Below are 23,548 nucleotides of genomic sequence, written 5' to 3' on the forward strand. Positions count from 1 at the left end.
AGCCGAGTGAACCTTCTTCAGACTGCCCTTACTCCCAGGATATCCTTCCTTAGATAAAGGGCCCAAACCTGTTTACCGTCTTCCCACTCGGTCTGACCAGTGCCGTCTATAGTTTTTACAAAACCTCCTTACTTTTACACTCCATCCTTTTGAAGTCAAGGCCAACATTCCATTTGCCTTCCGGCTGAACCTGAACACCATCTTTTTGTGATCGGGGGTGAAGACCCTGAAATCCCTCTTTCCTGTGGCTTTCTCCATTTGAATGATATTCAGTCCCTGAGTTTGTCCTGACAAAGTGCAAAACCGACATTTTCCCACATGACATTCCATCGGCCAAGTATTGGCCCATTCAGTCAATCTCTTTATATCCCTCTGCAGACACTTCATGTCATCTTCATCACTTGCCATCCCACATCTTTTTGTGTCATTCTCAAACCAGACTGTATTACATTCACTTTTCTCTTCCATGTCATTAATATCTTTTGTAAATAGTTGTTGCCCCAACACTGATCCCTGTGGCAGTAGTTACAGGCTGCTATTGTGAAAACACTGCCTTTATTGGAACTCTCTCTCTTTAATTCCTTTGCTAATCCTCCATCAATACTAATATACTACCTCCACCATTATGGGCTCTTATCTTATGAAGTAGCCTCATATATGGGCCATTATCAAAAATCCAGACATTTCACCCACTGCTTCTGCTGTATTTATCTTGCTGGTTCCTTCCTCAAAGATTTCTGTTTATTTTTCAGGCAGGATTTCCCCTTCACAATGCCACGCTGATTCTGCTTGGTCATGCTGTTTATTTCTAGATTCATTTTCCCAACAATAGGCATTGAGCTGACTAGCCAAAAGTTATCATTTTTGTTTCCTTTCTTTTTTAAGTAAAAGTGGCAGTTTTCTAATCTTCTGGAATTTTTCCAGAATCGAGTAATTTCCAGAAGATTCAATGCATCAACTATCTCTGTGGCTACTTCTTGAATACACTGGGATGCATCCCATCAGGTCCAGCTACAGCTACAAGCTGGACTACATTCTAGACCTCACGGGGGACAGAAACATCAGGCTGGAGACATTTTGAAAGCCTTGAAGCTATTCTTTGAGCACTCCATTACTGATTACACAGAACGGAGCTGTGCTGGACATCAGATCCCTGAAGGAGACAAAGAATATGGATCAGTACGGTGATGGCATTGAGGTATCTGGCTGGGATCTCAGAGTCTGGATAATAGAAAGTTAATGTCTTATGAGAGGTCCCACCATGGCAGCGCAGCTTCTAAGAGAGGAAAAACTTGTTCGAGAAATCTATTGCCATGTGCAGAAGCTCTGAGGTTGTCAATCAAAGCTGGAGAGGATTAACGGACAAAGACAAGGTTTTGTATTATGCTGAGACTCTGTCCCGGTAAACAAGAACAGCATAATGGGAAAAACAAGAAGAAACGTTTGCTGAAGGGCCAGCAGAAACATCAAGCCCAGTGGACAGGATGTAAATGTTGCAGAGGACAACCCAGAAAAGGAAGGACATCAAGTGTTGGGAAATGTGTGGTCTACACGCAAGAATCTGATTCACTTTAAACACAAGTTTTCAGCTCAAAAGAGGAAAAGCAGGCCCAAACTGATTATTGCTGGAGACATGTCAGATGGTGATTCTAAACGGGTCATTCTAAACCATATAACCTCTCAGCATCACTGGGTCTCAAGGTAACAAATGGTTTGTTCTTGTTAGAATGATGACTGCAGAAGGAGAGCATCAGGTGAATGTGAACTGTCAGACAGACACCAGTGATTCATGTAACATCATAATCTTGATAGACACAGTGTGAAGTGGCTCTATTTATGACCTGAAAATGAATCCATCAAAGGTAAATTTGAGACCATCTAATGATACATCACTCTTCCTAAGAGGACAAATGAAGCTGAGAAACCAATGTGATTGTCACAATAAAGACCAGCAGATCCAGATCGTAGACATTGAGTTACAATCCATCCATCCCAGCTGAAGCAAGTCTAAAGCTTAGATTGGCAACACATATCATCTCAAAGAGGATGAGAGTGTGAGACCAGTGCAGCACTTGCTGAGGAGAGATCCAGCTGCCCTCCTATCCGATCTGAAAGGAAAGATAGTCGAGCTGGGGGAAAAAAAGGGAGTTATCAAGAAAGGGACAACTCCTACAGAATGCATTTGCAGCATCGCAGCCATGGGGAAAAAACACCTGGAAATCTGAGAGTCTGCATAGATCCAAAGGATTTCAATGATTATTCCAGAACAGCATCAAAGCAGACAGCATGAGAACATCAGGGATCTTCTGACAGTGGATATTATTGTGGATTAGCTTCTCATATATAGATGTGAAAGACAGTGAAAGAAGCCATTGCACAGACTCTGATTAAAATGTAATGCGACTGCGGAGGGGTCCTGACAGATGAAGTGGAAGCTGAAAAGGAAAAGGTGAAGGAAACTGAAGTCGAGTGCACGGGAAATGTTCGATAGGGAGAGGATTTCACCCTGATCCTGACAAGGTGAGAGCTGTAACAAAGACATGGGGATGAACAGATGTGAGAAGTGTGCAGTGTTGTGTTGGTCACATAAACCACACTGGAAAGTTCTTGTCTAATTTGTCATGAGACTGTGAACCAATGTACAAGCTCACTCCTGAGGAGGGCCAGTGGTAATGGGGCAGGAACAAGAAGCAGCTTTCACTCAAACAACCAAGATCCCCAACTTGTGCCCACACCAGGTGGGAAGGCTTCAGGGGAAAGTGGGACAGACTGCAAGGAACAGTTTTGTTGAGGAATTGGTTCTGTGAACTGTATCTAGTAATTAAGTTTTAACTGCAAATGAGAGTTGACACATTTAATGTATTTTAAATAAAAAGAGATATCATTTGTGAAATGCAACTTTTATTTTGTAAACACTGACTTGCCATCATCACACGACCACTTATGTTTTTCTTAGAGTTTCGCCAATAAAACTCAAAACCACTGCATGACACAAACATCACTCACTGAGGTGGGAGTATTTGTTGTCAATGTTTTTTTCTGACAGATGTTAGCATTGAATACACGGTCTCTCGGTGTATGCATGTGTGTCTGCGTCGCTGAGTATATGTCTGTGTGTGTGTGTGTGTGTGTGTGTCTGTATGTATGTGATTGTGTGTGTGTGTCTGTGTCGCTGAGTATGTGTCTCTGTATGTATGTGTCTGTGTGTGTGTGTCTGTGTGTGTGTGTGTGTGTGTCTAGTGGGGTAGTGGTGGGTGTGACAGCAGCTGAGGGAGTGGACAGGGGACCTGGAGGGGGCACTGAGCCCCAGGTCACAGAAGGGAGGGAGACAGAGCCTCAGCTGCTGACACTGACTCCCCCCTCCCCCTCCAGGCAGTGTGTCCAAAGGCAGCACCTGTCAGAAGAAAACATTGACAATGAAGGTTCCCCTCCATCTGTCCCATCCCAGAAGCTTGTGTGCTCAGCCCTGGGTGAAACATTTAGCTGGTGAGCCCATCCTTTCCTCCCTCCAATAGCTGCTGGGTCACCAATCAGTGAAGTATTCCTACTTCCCAGCAGCTGCCTGGCCCTCTCTTCACACTCATTCAGATCCTTCCGAAAGGATACATCACCCCCCACCCCGGGGAATGAACACTCCCAGACATTATCAACCATCCAACTCTGAAACACACATATTAAATAAACATCACTTTGTGCATCCTGAACAAAAACAGAGATTGCTGGAAAAGCTCAGCAGGTCTGGCAGCATCTGTCAAGAGAAATCAAAGAAATCAGACCAGTTCTGAGGAAGGGTCACCAGACCTGAACCGGTAACTCTGATTTCTCTGCACAGATGCTGCCAGACCTGCTGAGCTTTTCCAGCCATTTCCATTGTTGTTTCTGATTTACAGCATGTACAGTTCTGTGAGTTTTTCCTGTGTGCATCCTGCTTGGTTTGGGGAAGGCTTCCTGGGGAGTTACATGGTCATAACCCCCTTCCCAGTTCACACTGAACTGAAGCTCAGACACTGCTGATTCCAAGATCCACAATCTGCAGAGTGAATGAATTAACCCTTTCCTGTGAAATCATTAATGAAGAATTCAGACAAATCAATGATCAAGAATAATTTATTGATTGGCAACTGCAATGATCAGTATCTGCAGTTAATTGTTGATGATAAATAATGACAGATGTTTGCTGCCATAAATACATGATTGTGAACAAATAAAATCAAGGAAGTTTACATAAACGTTCACATTTGATCACGCTGTTTATGTAAAGTGCAAAACAGATCAGTTCAGCTTAAAATAGATGAGGATAAAAATAGAAGAGGAGAAGTTAAATAGTGAGAGAGATATCAATACAAAAAATTCATAGAGACTTTAACATAAAAGTTAAAATTTCGTTGTATAAAGTGCAGAAATGATTCATGTCCTCCAATACAAAAACTCACTCAGAGGGAGTTCAGGACATTGCTACATTTCAGGTCAATCACTGACCCACTGAAGACAGTGAAGATGAGAAAGTGTGAGGGAGGAAGCATCCATGAAGATCCCTCTGACCGTGACACTGCTCACATTTCTGAGGCGGGATGGAAACACGACTTGAGAAGGTCCCACTTGCAGAATAAGGATCCAAACATGTGGATCTGGAATCCACTGCTCAATCTGTGGAAACACATTTTCAGGAAAAGTCAATCTCAATCCTGAATCGACTGGGTGTGAGCAATGAGCTGTAATTCTGTGTGTCTGCTGTGATGTGGAAGGGTGGACGTTGATGTCCATGTTCACACTGGAACAGGAGGATCCCATTATTCCACAATGAAGCTCCGGGAATGACCTGTAGTGGTGCTCAGGAAACCCACAGGGTCAGAAATGGACAGACACAAGGCAATCTCTTCAGGATGGGGAGGGGAGTGAAATTAGTCTGACAGGGTTTAACAGTGTCTGGGAGGGGGAGTCAGGAGGGGAGGGGAATTAGTCTGACAGGGTTTAACAGTATGTTGGAGAGTGAGACAGGGCCAGGAGAGGGCTGAAATTAGTATGTCAAGTTTTAAAGGTCAGTCAGACAGGGTCACGATGGGAGTGAAATAAGTCTGACAGGGTTTAACAGTGTCTGGGAGGGTGAGTCAGAAGGGGAGTGAAATTGGACTGGCAGGTTGTAACGGTATCTGGGAGAGTGAGACAGGGCCAGGAGAGGGCTGAAATTAGTCTGTCAAGTTTTAAACGTCAGTGGGACAGGGTCAGGAGGGGAGGGGAATTAGTCTGACAGGGTTTAACAGTGTCTGGGAGGGTGGGACAGGGACAGGAGGGGAGGGGAATTAGTCTGACAGGGTTTAACAGTGTCTGGGAGGGTGGGACAGGTTCAGGAGGAGAGGGGAATTAGTCTGACAGGGCTTAACAGTGTCTGGGAGGGTGGGACAGGGTCAGGAGGGGAGTGAAGAATTTCCAAATAAGTCGACAGACAGAAATTGACATATCATTGACTCAATTATGAAGAAGCTGGAATACAGACGTCCAAAACTGAGAAAATAAAAAAGAATGTTTGAAATGGAATGAAATATAAAGCTACACACTCTGAAATATTCTCTTTCACTCACTGGACCCAGGATTCAATCACCCTCAGCACTGACTAACCACATTCACACAGCAAAATGCAGAAGGAATTAAGGGTGAAGGAGTGGAGGGAGAGGGAGTAGGGAATGGAAAAATAGGGGGGGAGGATTGGAAGGAGAGGTTGGGGGGGATGGAGTTGAGGAAGAGAAGGACGAGAGAGTCATGAAGGATAAGAGAGTCATGAAGAACTGAACCATGAGGAAACTGATGAATGTCCCATCTACACCTTCCAATCCCTCTCCCATCATTCCCAATACTCTCTCCCCTCAATCACTTACTGGGAGCTGTTGTGTAGGTCCCACTTGGTGAACCTGCAGAAACAAAATAAATGTCCATTAGAATGAGGAATAATCCATTCTCAGAGAGTGAGAACACAACAAGTGTGAGGGAATGGAGATTGTGTCAGAAATCCTCATTCCCACACTCCCCTCCATCCTCACACCTTATGGAGACTCTGGAGATCTCTCCCATCCCATTGATATTCAGTCAGTGAGGATGTAAGTGTGTATGATGGGTTTAATGATCAATATTAGACCTGGTTGGGGCCAATCACACAAAGGATGATCAGACAGGGAATAAGATGTATTTATACGTGTGTATCTGTGTGGGAATTCAATCAGTTCCATTCCCCACAGTGCCCTGGACTCCCAGTACTGGAGATTCCCCCACACTCGCTCTGTCCCCTCACTTCCACATTCCCCTCTCTCTGAATCTTACCTCTCCAGGGCCTTTTCCAGATGATTATTCCGAATATTGTAGCCAATGCAGCGATTAATCCAATCAAAAGTATAAGATGGGAACGTAACACACTGTTTTCTGGGATTTCTGAAATACATTGAATAATATCAGGATTATCTCTATTCCTGGATCCATTCTCGGTCTGTGTTGGTTGGGGTCAGTTTTAGTTTAACCCACCCATTGGGAATTGATGGACTTGGTTCAATAAATTTTGCACTCGAGATCTCATTGATGGGATCGATGTAATAACTGCACAGAGGATGGTATCCTTCACCAAGTCACCCTTTATTTGTATATGAATAGTCCTTGACTTTAGGACTGACTCTTTCAGAGTCAGTCCTAAAGTCAAGGACTATTCATATACAAATAGTCAGGTAGCAGAGTGTCATCATCTCTGACACTCCCCTTAGTATTTGTCAGCCAGGGCTCCCTGATTGGAGCTGGATCAATCAGGGAACTCATATTCTCTGAGGTCCTGCTGGCTAGCCTCGTTACAATCACAACTTCCCTCCCCCTCTGAGTCTGAGAACATAGGCCAGCCATTTTCCTTGGAGAGCATCCTGGGGCGTTTTAACACTGGGGCAGCTTCCTCCATGTTCAGCAGATAATAACACCAGCATCGAATGCACAGGAGCTCGCCTCTTGTGCCAGGAGTGCCTCGACAGGATTTTATTTTCTTCTTCCAGTGGCAAAGGCATCGAGTTGGCTCCTCCATCATGTCCATCTCCGATTCTAAACTCTCAACAATATTTGACAGAGAGAGGGAACCCATGGGTTCTGGCAGCCTTTCTGACTGCTCAGAGGGGCAGGGTACGTTTTGCTCCTGCATTGTTTACAAATTTACAACTTTCAAATGGACCTTGTGCTGGTTCAGGACCATCGCACCTGCCTGACCTTTCCACATCACTGGTCCTGATCTCACATGGAGCATGCCTCTTTCCCATATAGGTCCATTTCCATCATTCTTACACCAAACCTCCTTCCCTTACTGTGATGATACTGCGACTTTGAGAGGTTATTTTGTCCTATTTCTTTTTAAAGAGAGGTTGTAAGGCAGAGGTGTCGAGTTGTCTGGTTGGAAAGCCAGTGAAGTGACTGGCTTATGAGGCCTTGGGTTTTTTAAAGCAGGAACAATAGAAGCAGCCTGGGTGGGTGTGGCCAGCTCTTGGACCTAGATTTCTAGCTTGTAGTTTGTAGTTTTTTAGCTTTGTGATTCAGCATCAGTTACTGTTGGAGTCTCAACAGGCTTGGAATTACAGTAAATGTCTCCCTGCTGCTCCTCTCTCTAAGTTTTCTCATGAAGTTTTTCCTTCTGGCTTGCTACAGTTATCTGTGAGACAAATCTATTTTCTGAACTTTGCCAAGGGGTGTGTTTATGGGATGTTACTACATTGAATCATTAATGAGTAATCGGTACTGTGTCTATTGATTTGTTAATTTTTCTGATAGATTTATGGTATTCTAAATTCCTCTTTCTTCAGTTATATTTCAGCTCTAGTGTTTCGATAAAGTGTGTTTTGCCTAAAACTGAGTAGTGTGACCAATCGAATTGCATCTGAAACACAGCACTTTACATGTGCCTCTAAAATAAGATAAAGTTAGGCTCCAGGCTGCCTTCTTAAAATATTTTGCAGGGGTCTGCTCTGATCCTTAATTCCCTGCATCAAACAGTTTCTCTTGTTTGATGGAGACTTGTGTCCAGTATTGGTGTTCCTGAGGTCATTACACCCGACCCCCACAGGTCCGGGAAGAGCAGATTCAACCTGGTGGAGAGTCTTCTACCCATTAGCAACTCTGCTGGTCCCAACTCTGCTGTTGCATGTGGGTTAATCCCATAATCAAATAAGAACCATGATACCTTGGTAACTATCAAGAGGGTAGGCTGTTTTTCAAGCCATCCTTTAAAGTTTGGACTGCTTTTTTCTGCCAGGCCATTCAATGTTGGGTGGTATGAAGCTGTCCTTACCTGAAGAACCTCATCCCATTTTAAAAACATGACAAAATTTCTGGTTTGTAAATTGTGGTCTGTTACTTGTGCTACCTGGGAGGCTTTATCGTGCTACTGCAGAGGCTTTAAACTAGTAAGGGGAATGACTGAAATCAAAGTAACAGTGAGGAAAGAGAAAGGGCTGAGGCTGGTACAGCAGGTAAGGGGAAACAGCTCAAATCGTCAAAACAGGCAAGAGCTTGGCAGTGACCAAGGTCAGAATGATAAACTGCATTTACCTCAATGTAAGAGGTCTGTCAGGTAAGGCATGGTTGAGAACATGGGACTAGGGTATCACCGCTATTACAGAGACATAGCTCAGGGATGGACTGGACTGGTATCTCAATGTTCCAAGGCATGGATGCTACAGGAAGGATAGAAAAGTTGGGGGGGGGGGGGGCGGCAAGAGAGGAGGACAGAGCTCTGATTAGGAGCATGTCCAGAAAGTTTAATACCATTATAGACTTTTCCATTGGGGGTGCTACCCAGTGGTGTATTTACTAATGGTAGGCAGTTCAATGCATCCACATTCACTACTCAGCCGGTGTTCTGGCTTGCAATTGTAAGCACTTCATATTAGAACCCACCATTGATGGTGGCCCAAAATTACAGGGTGGCCCTGCCTTGTCTTCTTTAAGCACACCAAGTAGTCCATGATTATCACAAATTTTAATTCATAAAGGTATTGGTGGAATGTCCTGACTCCAGATATGACCATCGATCCTTCCTTCTGTATCTGGGTGTACTTATATGCTGCATTGGCCAAAGTCCTAGATGTATATGCTCTTGGATGTTCCTCTCCACTGAGCCACCATGAGCTGTGCGGGAAAACATCGCATGTCAATACTAGATCTTTCTTGGGATCATAGAGTGCCAATCCTTAGAGGATGACATTTGTATCATTACTTCATTGAAAGCTCGGTCTTATGTTTGCAACCATTTCCCAGGCTGATCCTTTCTGTCACAAGTTGATATAATGGTGCCAGGACGGAGGCCAGGTTATGTACAAACTTTCCAAAATAATTTACCAGCCCAAGATATGACGTAGGTTCCTGGAGAGACGTAGGAACCAGAGCACCTTTGATCTCCCTCACTTTATCTTCCAACAGGTGTAACCCAGAGTTGTCAAATCTGTATCCCAAGTAGATCATTTGGGATACACATTTTTCCTTCTTCGGCAAATTCCTGCCTTGGAAAACCACTTTCGGACTATATCCAGTTCTCTGACTGCTCCTTATTTGTTTTCCCTGTCATTGGCTCATTTACCATCTGAGTAAATGGCGACCATGCAAGATGTTCTCTATTGATAACTGAAAGATCGAACAGGCTGACAATACCTCAAATGGCAGTCTTGTATCTTGGTACAATCCCTGATGGATATTAATTGTAGCATACGTCTGGGAACCTGGTCTAATCACAATTGCAAGTAAGTGTGGCTCATGTCCAGCTGGCTGGCTATCTATTCTGCTGTCAAAAGCAGTTTACACTCTGTTTGTTTAAAATCCCCACAAAGGCAAACCGACCCACTGGGCTTCAGTACCATTCCAATCACTGCTGCCTATTCCACAAACTGGACTGGTTTGACAATTCCTTCACTTTCCAGCCTTCTGATTTCTGCCTTGACTTTTGCCTGTAAGGCCAATGGCACTGGACAGGCCTTACAGCATCATGGGATTGATTCCTGGTCAACATGCAAGGTGGTCTGGCTCCTCTGATAACCCCTAGATCTTCCTGGATGACCTCCAGGTAATTACATTGAATTTCACTCAAGCAGCCATTTTCTAATTGAAACATACTGAGCCATTCGGGGCGAATCTCTCACAACTGATTTCTCCCCATGAAGCTTGGATTTGAAGCTTTTAGCACAATCACTGGTAACTGAACCAGCTGCCTTCCGTGAAAGAGCGGAACTGAAGTTGTACCCCTATTCTCTGAAGCTTCCTCAGTTTACGTTCTCAGTCTGGCCAAGATCTTGTGCAAAGTTAAAGATTGAGTTCAGAGGAATCTTGTTAAAGATTGGTTCTGTGGTCACTGATACGACCTCTGTCAGAACAGAATGACCATGTAACCAGACGTTTAAATTGGTTGGTTCTGATTTTGATGTCAAGAAACAATTTAACTGTTCCAAACCAGATATGGATGGATTTTTCAGGTTACCCTCCAGGATACTGGCCTATAAGTTATCTCACTCAGTTTAAGCCCAAAAGGGTTCTTTTGCTGTCTCAATTCCATGTACCAACAGAAACCACAATGGCTTGTTGGCCAGGATCTTGAAGAAAATTCTAACCATTTGCCGGGGCTTGGTTTGGGGTTTTGCTGTGACCCAACCTCGAATCCCTCTGATTGAAATGTTCTGAGTGAGGCTATACAATTGCCTGCACTCAGGCGGTGTTCCCAAGTTCAGTGGGATTGTCGAAGGATCCACTTCCATTGGAATACCCTGTAACTCATGAGCTCCTTTTGCTGCATTTTCCAATGATAAAGCCTGCTTGAATTCCCATTGGGATTCAGCCAGTAGGTGTTTTTGCATAGTTACATGATTAATTTCAACATAGTGACATCATTAATAACATCATAGTTACATCAGTAATTCAACATATAATTCTCTATGCATCTCATTAAAGGTTAAGCCAAATTCACGTGCTTCTGTCAGTCTTCTGAACCTAGACAGGAATCCCGATGTGGATACCCCTGGTTCTTGAATTGCCAAATAAAAACAATTGTGTCTCAGAATTACAGGAAGCTTTTGCTCATAATATTCCTGAATTATTTCCATTAATTCTTGAAAGGTTTTAGTATCTCGTGCCTCAGGAAAAGCTAGGATCCTAATAACAGAATAAGCTGCGGCTCCACAGGCTGTCAGGAGAATTACTTGTTGCTTTTTGTCTGCCACAATGTCGTTTGCCCAGACAATGTGCAGCATTATTTTCACAAACTGGGCCCAGTCCTTGATCGCAGGATTGGCGAGTCAAGTTTCCCAAACAAATGCTTCCCTGATTGAAAGGTGCCTGTTGTGAGCAAGTTTCTTCAGGATCGTGCTTTACCCCCATTGCCACTGAAATAACCCTACAGAAGCTGGTATTCACCTAGCAAGCCACCCTTTATTTACACATGACCAGTCCTTGATGTTAGTAGTACCTCATTCAGAGTCAGCTGCCAGACCCTCAATACCTCTGACACTCACCCTTTTTTAATGTCAGTCAGGACTCCCTGATTGGATCAGGTTAACAGCCCAATCAGAGGCCTCCTATTGACGCGTTGCAGCTGGCTGACCTTGGTATAATCACTACAGGAATAATCTGGTGTTGGAATCTGGGACAAGGGAGAACCACCTTCAAATTAGAATGAAACCATTTAGGAGGGAAATCAAGAGGCACTACCTCAGAAATTCACTAATAGAAATCTGGAGTTTTCGAACCAAAATGCTGTGAGCACTGAGGATCAATTGAATATTTCCAACCTGAGGTCAGGATAGTTTTGTTGGGGAAGAGCAGCACAAGACATGGAGCAGGAATGGATAAAGGGAATGAGGGACAGATCAGAGCAACCTCAGTGAATGGTGGAAAAGACAGGACACACGCGCGCGCACACACACACACACTCCAGTCCCTCACCCCACTGATAGAGCTGGGCCTCTGCCAGGCTGCTGTGTTCAATTTGACAGGAGTATTGATCCTCATCCCCAGCATTGATCTCAATCTCTTTCTGGATCTGATGGGTCCCATTGTGGTTCGGTCGTACCCCCGAGGAATGTGTCCCAGACATGACCTCTCCATTCCTTAGCCAGGTCACCTCGATGTCTATAGGATAAAACCCAGTGACCAGGCAGGAGAGAGTGAGCGGCTTGTCCTGACCATTGGGCTCCCTCCTGGAGATGAACACTTCAGGCTGAACTGTGATGGGAAAGGGTGAAAACACAAACAATGGAATAAATGGAATGGAATAGGAGAATGGTTTCATATATCAGTGAGGTTAGATCAGAACATGGAGCAAAACTGAAAATATACCTTTCCTTGTGAAATATTCCTTTCCAGCTTCCAAATATCTCTTTAAATGTTCAACATCTTCTTCTTCCAGGTGTATTTTCCAGTAGTTGTTCCAGGAATCATCAGAATCCCATTTCTCTTTAGTGATCACTGCAATGGGATTGGGTGCGATCCATTTCATTCTGTCTGGGTCTAAACTGATAAAGTCCTTTCCATCAAATCCAAATCTCATCGATGTCTTAATGCTGCCGTCATCACTGACCTCAACAGTAGCTATCCGTTGAAAAATGTGAAATCCTGTCGGTGATCAGTCATAGATAATTAATAATTAATAACCAGAGGAACAATCCCATTTAAGGGGAATGGGGATCCTATATCAGGCCCAGGGAGAGAGGGTTACACATGGGGCTAATCCCCAGGGCCTATGCTCTCAGAAGGTTTCAGAGTCAGGAACGCTGCCCCTTTCTGCAACTGCTGTCTCACACCTCAACCTGGAGCAAATAAGCAATATGCTCTCCGATCCAGGTCAGAATTCCAGTGCTCACATTCCCACTGTCCTGGAACGACAGGCCCAGTCCTTCTGGTCATTTGTTTCGAGCACAGGCTGCATTCTGGGGGATGTAGACCATGTCTGTCCGTGACCACTCTGTCAGCCTCCCACAGGCTCTGGCCCACGATCGGACTCTGTGTGTTATTTACAAGGACCCTCTCCCTGCGTGGGCTGTGAAATCTCTTCCCCTGAGCCTGGCTGAATTGACATGAGGATCAATCGCTTTAAGTTACTCACTACCTGTGTCCACTGCTTTCTGTCATTTTAATAAATGATTTGGATGTGCACATAGGTGGGAATGGTTAGTAATGTTTCGTTTGCAGATGACACCAAAACAGGAAATGTAGTGGGTAGTGAGGAAGGTTATCTCAGAGTACAATGGGACCTTGATCAGATGGGCTGAGGAGTGGCAGATGGACATTAATTTAGGTAAATTTTGGGTAAATCATAGTTGCACTTGTACAGTTAATGGTAGGGTGCTGGGGAGTGTTGCCAAACAAACAGACCTTGGGGTGCACAGTCATAGTTCCTGAAGGTGGAGTTACAGACTGACAGGATAGTGAAGAAGGTCTTTGGTCTACTTGCCTTTATGGGTCAGTGGATTGAGTCCAGGAGTTGGGATATCATGTTGCAGCTATCCATTGATTCAGCCACTTTTTGAGAGCTCTGCTAATTTTTGGACTTCCTGTGATAGGAAAGAGTTCAGAAGAGATTTACAAAGTTTGAAGTAGAGTGAGAAATTGAATAGGTTGGGGCTATTTTCCCTTCAGTGTTGGAGGCTTAGGGTCATCTTTAGAAGTTTATAAAATCATGAGGGGCATGGATAAGGTGAATAGCCAAATTCTTTTCCCAGGGTAGGTGAGTCTGAAACTAAAGAGCATAGGTTTAAGGTGAGAGGGAAAAGATGTAAAAGGGACATAAGTGGCGACTTTTACATGCAGACGGTGGTGTAATTATGGAATGAGATGTCAGGGGGACTGATAGAGGCTGGTACAATATCAACATTTAATTGGCATCGAGATGGGTTTATGCAAAAAAAGTGTTTAGAAGGATATGGGTTAAATGCTGGCAAATGGGACTTAGATAGTTTAGGATTTCTGGTCTGCATGGACGAGTTGGACTAAAGGGTCTGGTTCTGAGCAGTACAACTCTATGTATCTACCTTCTGTACAATTTCCTCTAATTATTACAGCGTTTTTAATTTTGTTCTCGTGCTTAATCCATTCCTCATAAATTAAACAGAATGAGTTAGCCTCTTTTGAGGCAGTTTCCGAGAATGCCCTGTTCCAAGTCCCAGTTGCCCCAAAGGGGCCTCAATATCTCTGCACCACGTGATTCAAAAATAATTCCAGATTATGAATGGACCATGACAGTCAAATGTTCTCTTTAATGTCTCTCCGGTCCTCAATTCATTCGTTACCTGACTGTTTGCTGATTGGCTAAGAACTAAACAAGATTAATGTTAATGATCCTTCCATCAATTTCTTCATTTTGTTATATATTTCTTCATTCCTAGCATTGTTTACTTTACAATTCTTTTTTTTTCTGTTTTCAAGACAACAAGTAATAGATTCCAATGCTACACTTGATATGCTGCTTTCAAACACATTTCCAGTTAATTCTAGTAACATGGGAATTCAGAGGGAGAGTGGGCAAGTCAGCCCTTTGAGTCCACTCTACCATTTAACATGATCATGGCTGATCTTATCCTGGTCTCAACTCCACCTTCCTGCCTGCTCCCATCCCCCTTTATCCTGCTTTCCATCAGAAACGTAGCCATTTCTTTCCTGAATTTGTTGATTGGTTCTGCCCGACTCTGGGTCAGTGAGTTCCACAGATTCACAACCCTCTGAAAGAGGTAGGTTCTTCTCATCTCAGTTTTGAACTGACCTTCTCTCTCTATATCTATGACCTCTTGTTCGAGACTGTCCCACAAGGGGAACGTCTGCTAGTCATCAATCTTATCAATCCCCTTTAGCATTTTATATTCCTCAATCAGATGTTCCTTCATTCCTCTGATCTCCAGTGAGTCCAGGCCCAAGCTATTCAATTGCTTCTCATACAATAACTCTTTCATCCCTGGAACCAGCCTGGTGAACCTCCTCTGAACTGCCTGCAAGGCCACCACACCCTCCCTTAGGTAAGGAGACCACAACTGGACATCATTCTCCAGGTGTGGTCACACCAATGCCTTATATAATTGTAACAACACTTCTTTGCAAAAATTGCCAGTATTCCATTTGCCTTTCTTATGAGATGCTGCACCTGAACATCCACTTTCTGCAATTCATGCCCAAAAACACCCAGATCCTTCTGCACTGACACACTGTGAATCTACTTCCCAGTGAAATAATAATTTGCCTACTTACTTTCTGGCCAATATGGACCAACCACACTTATCCACATTAATCTCTACCTGTCACAGTCGCAGGAAAATCGACGTTTTGGGCAACAGCCCTTCATCGGGAATGCTGAAATGTCGATTCTCCTGCTCCTCGGATGCTAACTAACCTGCTGTGCTTTTCCAGATCCACACTCTCGACTCTAATCTCCAGCATCTGCAGTCCTCACTTTCGCCTAGTCCACCTGTCAGAGTCTGGCCCATTCTCCTCACTAATATCCATCTGGAAACTTATTATCCCTTTATCATAGCCTGGTATCCCACTAATATTAATATCATCCACAAGTTTAACTATGATACACTCTGTCCCTGCTTGCAGATCATTTATACAGATTGTAATTAATTGAAGTCTGAGAACTGAACCATGCAGCACAAGATTAGTTACAGTTCACCACCCAGAGAAGGATCCATTTGTCTTGATCCCCTGTTTTCCGTCAGTTGGCCAATCCTTTATCCAAACCAATACTATGAGGATATGACCATAAGGATCAGTCTTTTATGTGGCATCTTGTCAAATGCCTTCTGGAAGTCTAGATATACCACATCCACTGGACACTGGTGAATTGAGCTTCATTTATCTAAATGTTCAGTTATCTCCTTCCTTCTGATTGGCTTCAGCATCTTCCCCATGACAAAGGTCAAATTAACTGGTCTACAGTTTCCCACTTTATGCCTATCTCCTATTTGAATAAGGGTATCACATTAGCATTTTTTCCAATTCACTGGTACCTTTCCAGAATCCAGGCAATTTTGGAATATCTCAACTAATGCATCCGCTATCTCTGTTGACAAATTCTTTTATACCTCTGGGTGCAGGCCATCATTCCCTGGCGAATTATCTGCCTTTCATCCCATCAGTTTATGTAATACCTTTTCCCCAGTTACAGCAATTGCACCAAGTTCCTTGGGAGTAACTGTAGTTCTTGGGAAGACAGTGCTACCTTACACTGTGACAACAGAGACATTCCTGCTATCCCTGAGTACCCCATTATTACTTCACCGTTTCTGTCCTGTAAAGGACCAACATTTACTTTCACTATTCTCTTCCTTTTTATACAGTTTATAAGAGCTTTTGGTATCAGTGCTTATGTTGTGCAAGGTTTACTCAGAATTATTTTGTTCTTTTGACCAGACTGGATCCACACAGTATAACACACACACACACACACACACACACACACACACACACACCCCGTGGAATAACCTGTGGACACACTGGACCCGGAGAGGAGGGAAACCCAGGCTGGAAGGAAATTCCCTTTGTCCCATATAGTGTTTCATACAGTCTTCATATGGAATCCTGTAAATTACGTTAGTCTAGCACATGATGGGCATGGGGTCCTTTGTCCTGGTGAGTGATGACTGAGCGTGCCTGTCAGTTTATGGACAGTCATGGATCCCAGTGGGTGGAGAAATCTGCCTGTCAGTCTTAGACATTTTTATATAAGGGTAGAGCAGTTTGTGTGTTGGGTTGTGGCTTGTCTTGGTTGCGTTGTTTGCCTGTTAGGCATCTGCAGATGAAGTTGCGGGAGTATCAGTTCTTGGTGAAGACTCCGTAGAGGTGTTCTTCTTCTTCCCTTCATTGGCCGGGAGAGCTGCAGTGTGTTGCAGCCCTTTTGAACAGGGTCCTCATGCAGATTCTCTTGTGTGTGTTTGGGTGGTTGCTGTTGTAGTTCAGGACCTGGTCCATGTGTGTGGCTTTTCTGTGCACTGTTGTGGTACATTCACCGCTCTGTGTTCTTTCTACCATCACATCCAGAAATGGGAGTTGGCTGTTGGTTTCCTCCCCTCTCGTAAATCTGATCCCTTTGACCAGAGTCAATAATATAGTATGTGTTCTCTATATCTGTTCTCTTAATAACTACAAAAAGGTTGTCCACATATCTGATTTAGAGTTTGGGTTGGATTTATGGGAGGGCTGTTTGTTCCAGTTTCTGCATCACTGCTTGTGCTCTGAGCCCGGAGATGGGTGAGCCCATAGGTGTCCCATTGATCTGTTCATGTATTTGGTTGTTGAATGGAAAGTGTGTCCTCAAGCACAGGTCTAGTAGTGTGACTCTGCAGACCTTGTTGAGAGGTTCCCTGTCGTGTCGCCTGTTCTGTTTGTCCTGGAGGTTGGCTATTGTCTCTCTGGCTAGAGTTTTGTCAATTGAAGTGAACAGTGTTGTTCCATCAAATGAGACCATTGCTTCATCCTTATCTATGTTTATGTTCTTGATGTTGTCTCAGAATTCCTGTGATGATTGTATGGAGTGCTTGGATCCACTGAGAAGATGGTTCAGTTTTTGTTGGAGTTCTTTTGCGACACACAGAAAGAGAACAGTTTGTCAGAAGATTTGTAGCTCGGGTGCTCGTTGTTGTGGTTCTGTTCGCCGAGCTGGGAATTTGTGTTGCAAACGTTTCATCCCCTGTCTAGGTGACATCCTCAATGCTTGGGAGCCTCCTGTGAAGCACTTCTGTGATCTTTCCTCCAGCATTTGTCGTGGTTTGAATCTGCCACTTCCGGTTGTCAGTTCCAGCTGTCCACTGCTTTGGTCGGTATATTGGGTCCAGATCGATGTGCTTATTGATTGAATCTGTGGATGAGTGCCATGCCTCTAGGAATTCCCTGGCTGTTCTCTGTTTGGCTTGTCCTATAATAGTAGTGTTGTCCCAGTCGAATTCATGTTGCTTGTCATCTGCGTGTGTGGCTACTAAGGATAGCTGGTCGTGTCGTTTCGTGGCTAGTTGGTATTCATGGATGCGGATCGTTAGCTGTCTTCCTGTTTGTCCTATGTAGTGTTTTGTGCAGTCCTTGCATGGGATTTTGTACACTACATTGGTTTTGCTCATGCTGGGTATTGGGTCCTTTGTCCTGGTGAGTTGTTGTCTGAGAATGGCTGTTGGTTTGTGTGCTGTTATGAGTCCTAGTGGTCGCAGTAGTCTGGCTGTCAGTTTGGAAATGCTCTTGATGTATGGTAACGTGGCTAGTCCTTTGGGTTGCGGCATGTCCTCATTCCGTTGTCGTTCCCTTAGGCATCTGTTGATGAAATTGCACGGGTATCCGTTTTTGGCGAATACATTGTAAAGGTGTTCTTCTTCCTCTTTTTGCAGTTCTGGTGTGCTGCAGTGTGTTGTGGCCCTTTTGAATAGTGTCCTGATGCAACTTCTTTTGTGTGCGTTGGGGTGATTGCTTTTGTAGTTCAGGACTTGGTCTGTGTATGTGGCTTTCCTGTATACCTTTGTGGTGAATTCTCCGTTTGGTGTTCTCTGTACCATCACATCTAGGAATGGGAATTGGTTATCCTTTTCTTCCTCTCTAGTGAATCGGATTCCTGTGAGTGTGGCGTTGATGATCCGGTGTGTGTTCTCTATTTCTGTGTTTTTAATGATTACAAAGGTGTCATCCACATATCTGACCCAGAGTTTGGGTTGAATTTGCGGTAAGACTGTTTGTTCTAACCTTTGCATTACCGCTTCTGCTATGAGTCCAGAGATGGGTGAGCCCATGGGTGTGCCGTTGATTTGTTCATATATTTGGTTGTTGAATGTGAAGTGTGTTGTGAGGCACAGGTCCAGTAGTTTGAGTATGCAGTCTTTGTTGATAGGTTCAACGTCCTGTTGTCTGTTCTGTATGTCCAGCAGGTTGGCTATCGTTTCTCTGGCTAGGTTTTTTTAATAGAGGTGAACAGTGCCCTTAAATTGAATGAGACCATGGTTTCTTCCTTGTATATGTGTATATTTCTGATGATGTCCAAGAATTCCTGTGTTGATTGTATAGAGTGTCTGGATCCGCTGATCAGGTGTTTCAGTTTCTGCCCATAGTATCACAAACTGGCTAAAGAACTACAGCAGAAACTGAGCTTCAAATCTTTACACAACCCTTGATCGACTCTCTTTCTCTCTCAATGGATGCTGCCTGGCCAGCTTTGAATTTCCAGCATTTTCTGTTTAAATTTCAGATTTCCAGCATCTGCAATACTTTCCTACCCTGTGATATGTTCCAGTGACATTTCTACTTTCGGGGTGCCTGTAAGATGTTACTGCATAGGGCCAGGTTTGAAGAAACAAGTTGTGTGTCATTGTCTGGTGGTAGGGCTCCCATGACTGAGTGGCACAAAATGGCTGATGGCTGCCCATGGTTAATTTATTTTTTAATTTCAAAAATCTACTTTACTCAAAGAAATCTTTGGGACATGGACAGGTGATGATGCTATTCAGACACATACAGTCTTTACATTCAGAGAACAGATTTGAGTCATTGATATTTGATGAGGAAGTTGGAGGGGGTGGATACTCTAAGCTTAAACTGTATAAGTTCAGACATTCTGAAACTTTTGATGTGCCTTTTTGCAATGCTGTAACTGATGCTGTTGGTCACATTAAAGGTTACCTGAATCTGCTCCGTGACTCAGACTCTCACAGATAAAGTCTAACATCTGAGAAAGCAATGGTTGGAAGGTGGGTCACACTGAAATCTGAGACTTCAATGGGCTTTGCAAACAGAGGAATGGAGTATAAAATCTAAGATGTTTTGTTTAACCGATGTAAAACATTTTGACCGCACTGTGTCGACACTTCCCTATTTTCCCTCAAAAGATATGAAGAGATGGGGTGAATACTGGTGGTGCACTAGGAGTGGAAAAGGCTCACAGAAACAGGGGAAGCGTCGACGCCTATCATGTCTCTCCCAGTCCTGGGGCCAAAATGTCAGTGTTGGGGAATGAATGAGGTTTTATGATGAAAAGGAATAACCAAAGGGAAATTCAATCAGCCACATCTTACCAGATGTCTGGTTTGTCCTCTTCATGACTGCACTCATAGTTTCCCTTGCCATGTCTGCATGTCTGTTCACTATTTCTGTGACATAATCCCAGAAATTCACATTGAAGGATTCTGCCATGAACTGCTGTCTGGGGATGCACCGTTGGGTTTTACTGTCACGAGAAGCTGTTATAACTCCATTGACTGTTGCAGTGCTTGTAACCTCAGGAAAACCATTAATTCCAGAAACAATTGTATACATTCCACTGTATACATTAGTCTCTGTAAAACAGATAATGAAAGCAGGAAGTTACTCAACACGAAAATAAACATCATATTAATGTACCTGGGCTACAAAACCAGAATCACATCACAGACATCAGGGACATCGCTAGTGTGAGAGACTGCCCTCAAAATCACTTTCAACATGTTATATCTGTAAAGGTCAGGCTGAAAACAATTACATACACTTCCAGGTGGTCAAAGTGAGGCCCATCCACACAGTGACAATCTCCAATAACCCACCAAATTATAACACTGTCAGAATCCTGTCTGATATAATCAACAGAATCAGATTCAACTGGGTCAGAATTAGCTGCTGCAGCCTCTCAGAACAGGGAGTAAACACAGAATCAGGGTCACTCAGATACTCGATGGAGTCAGTGTGGACACAGGGGAGAGGCTGGGACACAATCCAGTGATTGGATATTAAACAGAAAATCACTAACCTGGAACAGGAATCTGGCATAAATGGAAGAAAAATATTGAAGGGACTTTCCTGCCCATGGTCCATCTGGAATGAGGAATTCAGGATAATCCGAGGGCAGGTTTATCCAGAACCAGGAAAGATATGGGGTGAGTGAATCCAGATTGAAATGAAGAGAAACAGGAATATTTGGGAGGATGAAGTGTGAGACCATGGGGGACAGTCACTATGTGAACAGTCTCTTTGTCAAACAGGGGGATGAACAATCCAGAGCAGGATCCTCACTGTCCTTCACTGAGCTTTTTAATCAGCCCTTAATACACGGCCAGTAGGATGTTGGTGACTGAGATAACCCGGCCTATTCAACCATGAGGGCATCACAGCTGAGCCTGGGCTTGGTTAAACGTGGAGTCTCCTTCTCTTCCCCGCAGTGTTTACAAGACTTTAGACCAGGAATGATGAAGCTGTTTGGCTTCTCCCAATCGATGTGAAGATTAAAATTGTCCACTGGAACCATTTCCCATTTGCTCGGAGCTTCTCTGATCTCGGGGTTTCTACATCCTGCTGTCAGGAGACCTGGACACAAATCCCATCAGAGTCTTCCAGACTGTGCTGCCTTCAATGTGTAAAAGATCAGGCTGGCTGTCTAACAGGCGGCTGATCAAACATCCCCCATTTCAAACTCTCCCCAAGAGATTCACATTCACCCCAGACACAGAGAGAGAGGGAGAGAGAGAGAGAGAGAGAGAATGGAAAGCTGAATTCTGTACTTACCGGGAGAGACCCGGGAAAAACACAGGGAGATGGAGAGAAGGATCAGCAACATTCTGGGAATCCACTCTCCCTATTCCCATCAGGGATTGGGAATAAAATATTCGGGGTGAGGGGAGGGGATCAACTGCTGAGTCTATAAGAACAAACCACCTTCTCCCCAGCCACTCCATGTCAATGCTGAGCTGCAGATCATTTCCTGAACTTCAAGCTGCAGAAGCAGAGAGTCAATGATTGGTCCCAGTCTCAGTAAAATACCCAATAAAGAGAGGAACAGAGTTCTGTCACCAGTTACCAGGAGGATCACACTCATACAGGTTGAGTTACCCGCAGGGAAACAGCGCAGTAATCACCAGGCAGGCGTGTGCTCCCTCCCAGTTGGGGAACACTTCAGCGGTCAGGGACATTCAGCTTCAGATCTTCCGGTGACCATCCTCCAATGCAGACTTCAGGACAGGCAATTACACAAAGTGGATTAGTGGTGCTGGAAGAGCACAGCAGTTCAGGCAGCATCCAACGAGCAGCGAAATCGACGTTTCGGGCAAAAGCCCTTGCCCGAAACGTTGATTTCGCTGCTCGTTGGATGCTGCCTGAACTGCTGTGCTCTTCCAGCACCACTAATCCAGTATTTGATTTTCAGCATCTGCAGTCATTGTTTTTACCTTGTTGAATAACACAAAGTGGCCGAGAAGAACCGGGATAAGGGAAGGGAGATAGACAGATACACAGAGAGTGTTCAGTGTGCACCCATACACAGCTCACTCAGGTCTGTAGAAAAATGTACACACACGGGTAATAGGTACAATGTCAGATATATGGAGAAGTTAGACTGCAGGGTCTGTTTCTGTGCTGTACATCTCTATGACTCTATGCCCCAGGGACTATCCCGATGTACTGTCACCTCCCCCAGTTGGAAGGACTGAGCCATATGTTTACTGTGAGAGGGGGTGATCCCAGGGTCCTAGTGCTGTCCTGATGCTCTTTGAGCTGGTGGGGGAGGCCTCTTCTCAGCCCCAGCCTTACTGGCTCAGAGCCTGAACCTCAGCCTGACTGTGCTGGAGCTTCCCCGTCACTGGGACCGGTGGGACAGGGTCAGGAGGGGATGGGGATTAGTCTGACAGGGATTAACAGTGTCTGGGAGGATGGGACAGGGTCAGGAGGGATGTGAAAATGTTACAATGTGGGCAATTGAACATGACCAATCCACCCAAGGTGCACCTGTTCGACTGTGGCAGGAAACTGGAGCACCCAGAGGAACTCCATGCAGACTCAGGGAAACTCCACACAGACAGTCACCCAAGGCTGGAATCAAACTCAGGTCCCTGGTGCTGTGAGGCAGAAGTGCTAACCACTGAGGCATGGTGCCACCCTGGGTCATGGGTCACAGGTCAGTATCAGTCACTGCTAACCCTGGGCTGGCTGGGAATCCCATGGACACTAGTGTTCTTCCTGGGACTGAGTCTAATTCAGGACTTTTTAAAAATTTCAAAATATACTTTATTCATAGAAATAAATCTTTGGTACCTGTACAATTTGCCATGTCGTTCATAGATATATACATTGCAAGTCTTAACATTACAAAGAACAGATTGAACTAATCGAATTTATAGTTATCCTATTTACAGTTACCTTTATTAACTATCCAGTCTCTTAGTATTTAGCTGTGGCTTCAGCGGAACCCACCTACTGAGTGGGTGCCCTGTTATATGAAAGCAAATGAACCTTCTTTAACCCCCAGTTTATGGGGTTACCATTGTCCATTTGACTGTCCTGTCTCTGGGGTGGCTGTCTACATCCCCAAGGTAAGCACGAACTGCTGGACCTTCGCTGGGCTGAGGTAGCTATCCAGCTCCTCACTGGGGTCATTTACCCGCTCTGGTGTCATTGAGCCAAGGCAAGGGTCCGCACCGTCCAGTTCTGTGTCTGACAATGGGACTGTCAGAGGATCACAGCTCCCAGTTGTCTGTAGTTGTGGGGCAGTGGGTACCCCCTGGTTCTCACTGGGTGGAGGGTGGACTTCGGGGGGTCTGTTGTTTCCTGGTTGGGAGGAAATGCCCTCCTCTTTACCGAC

General features: G+C 44.5%; 1 protein-coding gene across 1 annotated transcript; it reads right to left on the reverse strand.

Moving 5' to 3' along the window:
- Window positions 1-5,865: 5,865 nt before the first annotated feature.
- On the reverse strand, window positions 5,866-21,915 carry LOC140455477 (class I histocompatibility antigen, F10 alpha chain-like). The gene is made up of 6 exons (XM_072550398.1): window positions 21,481-21,915; window positions 20,022-20,282; window positions 12,328-12,603; window positions 11,935-12,213; window positions 6,313-6,420; window positions 5,866-5,906 (listed from the first exon to the last, which is right to left on the reverse strand). Exons 1-6 carry the CDS (start codon window positions 21,530-21,532, stop codon window positions 5,866-5,868), a joined length of 1,017 nt encoding a protein of 338 aa, XP_072406499.1. The 5' UTR covers window positions 21,533-21,915.
- Between the last annotated feature and the right edge of the window lie 1,633 nt (window positions 21,916-23,548).

This window comes from Chiloscyllium punctatum, chromosome 30 (genome assembly GCF_047496795.1).
Source record: "Chiloscyllium punctatum isolate Juve2018m chromosome 30, sChiPun1.3, whole genome shotgun sequence".
In the NCBI taxonomy this organism is placed as follows: Eukaryota; Metazoa; Chordata; class Chondrichthyes; order Orectolobiformes; family Hemiscylliidae; genus Chiloscyllium; species Chiloscyllium punctatum.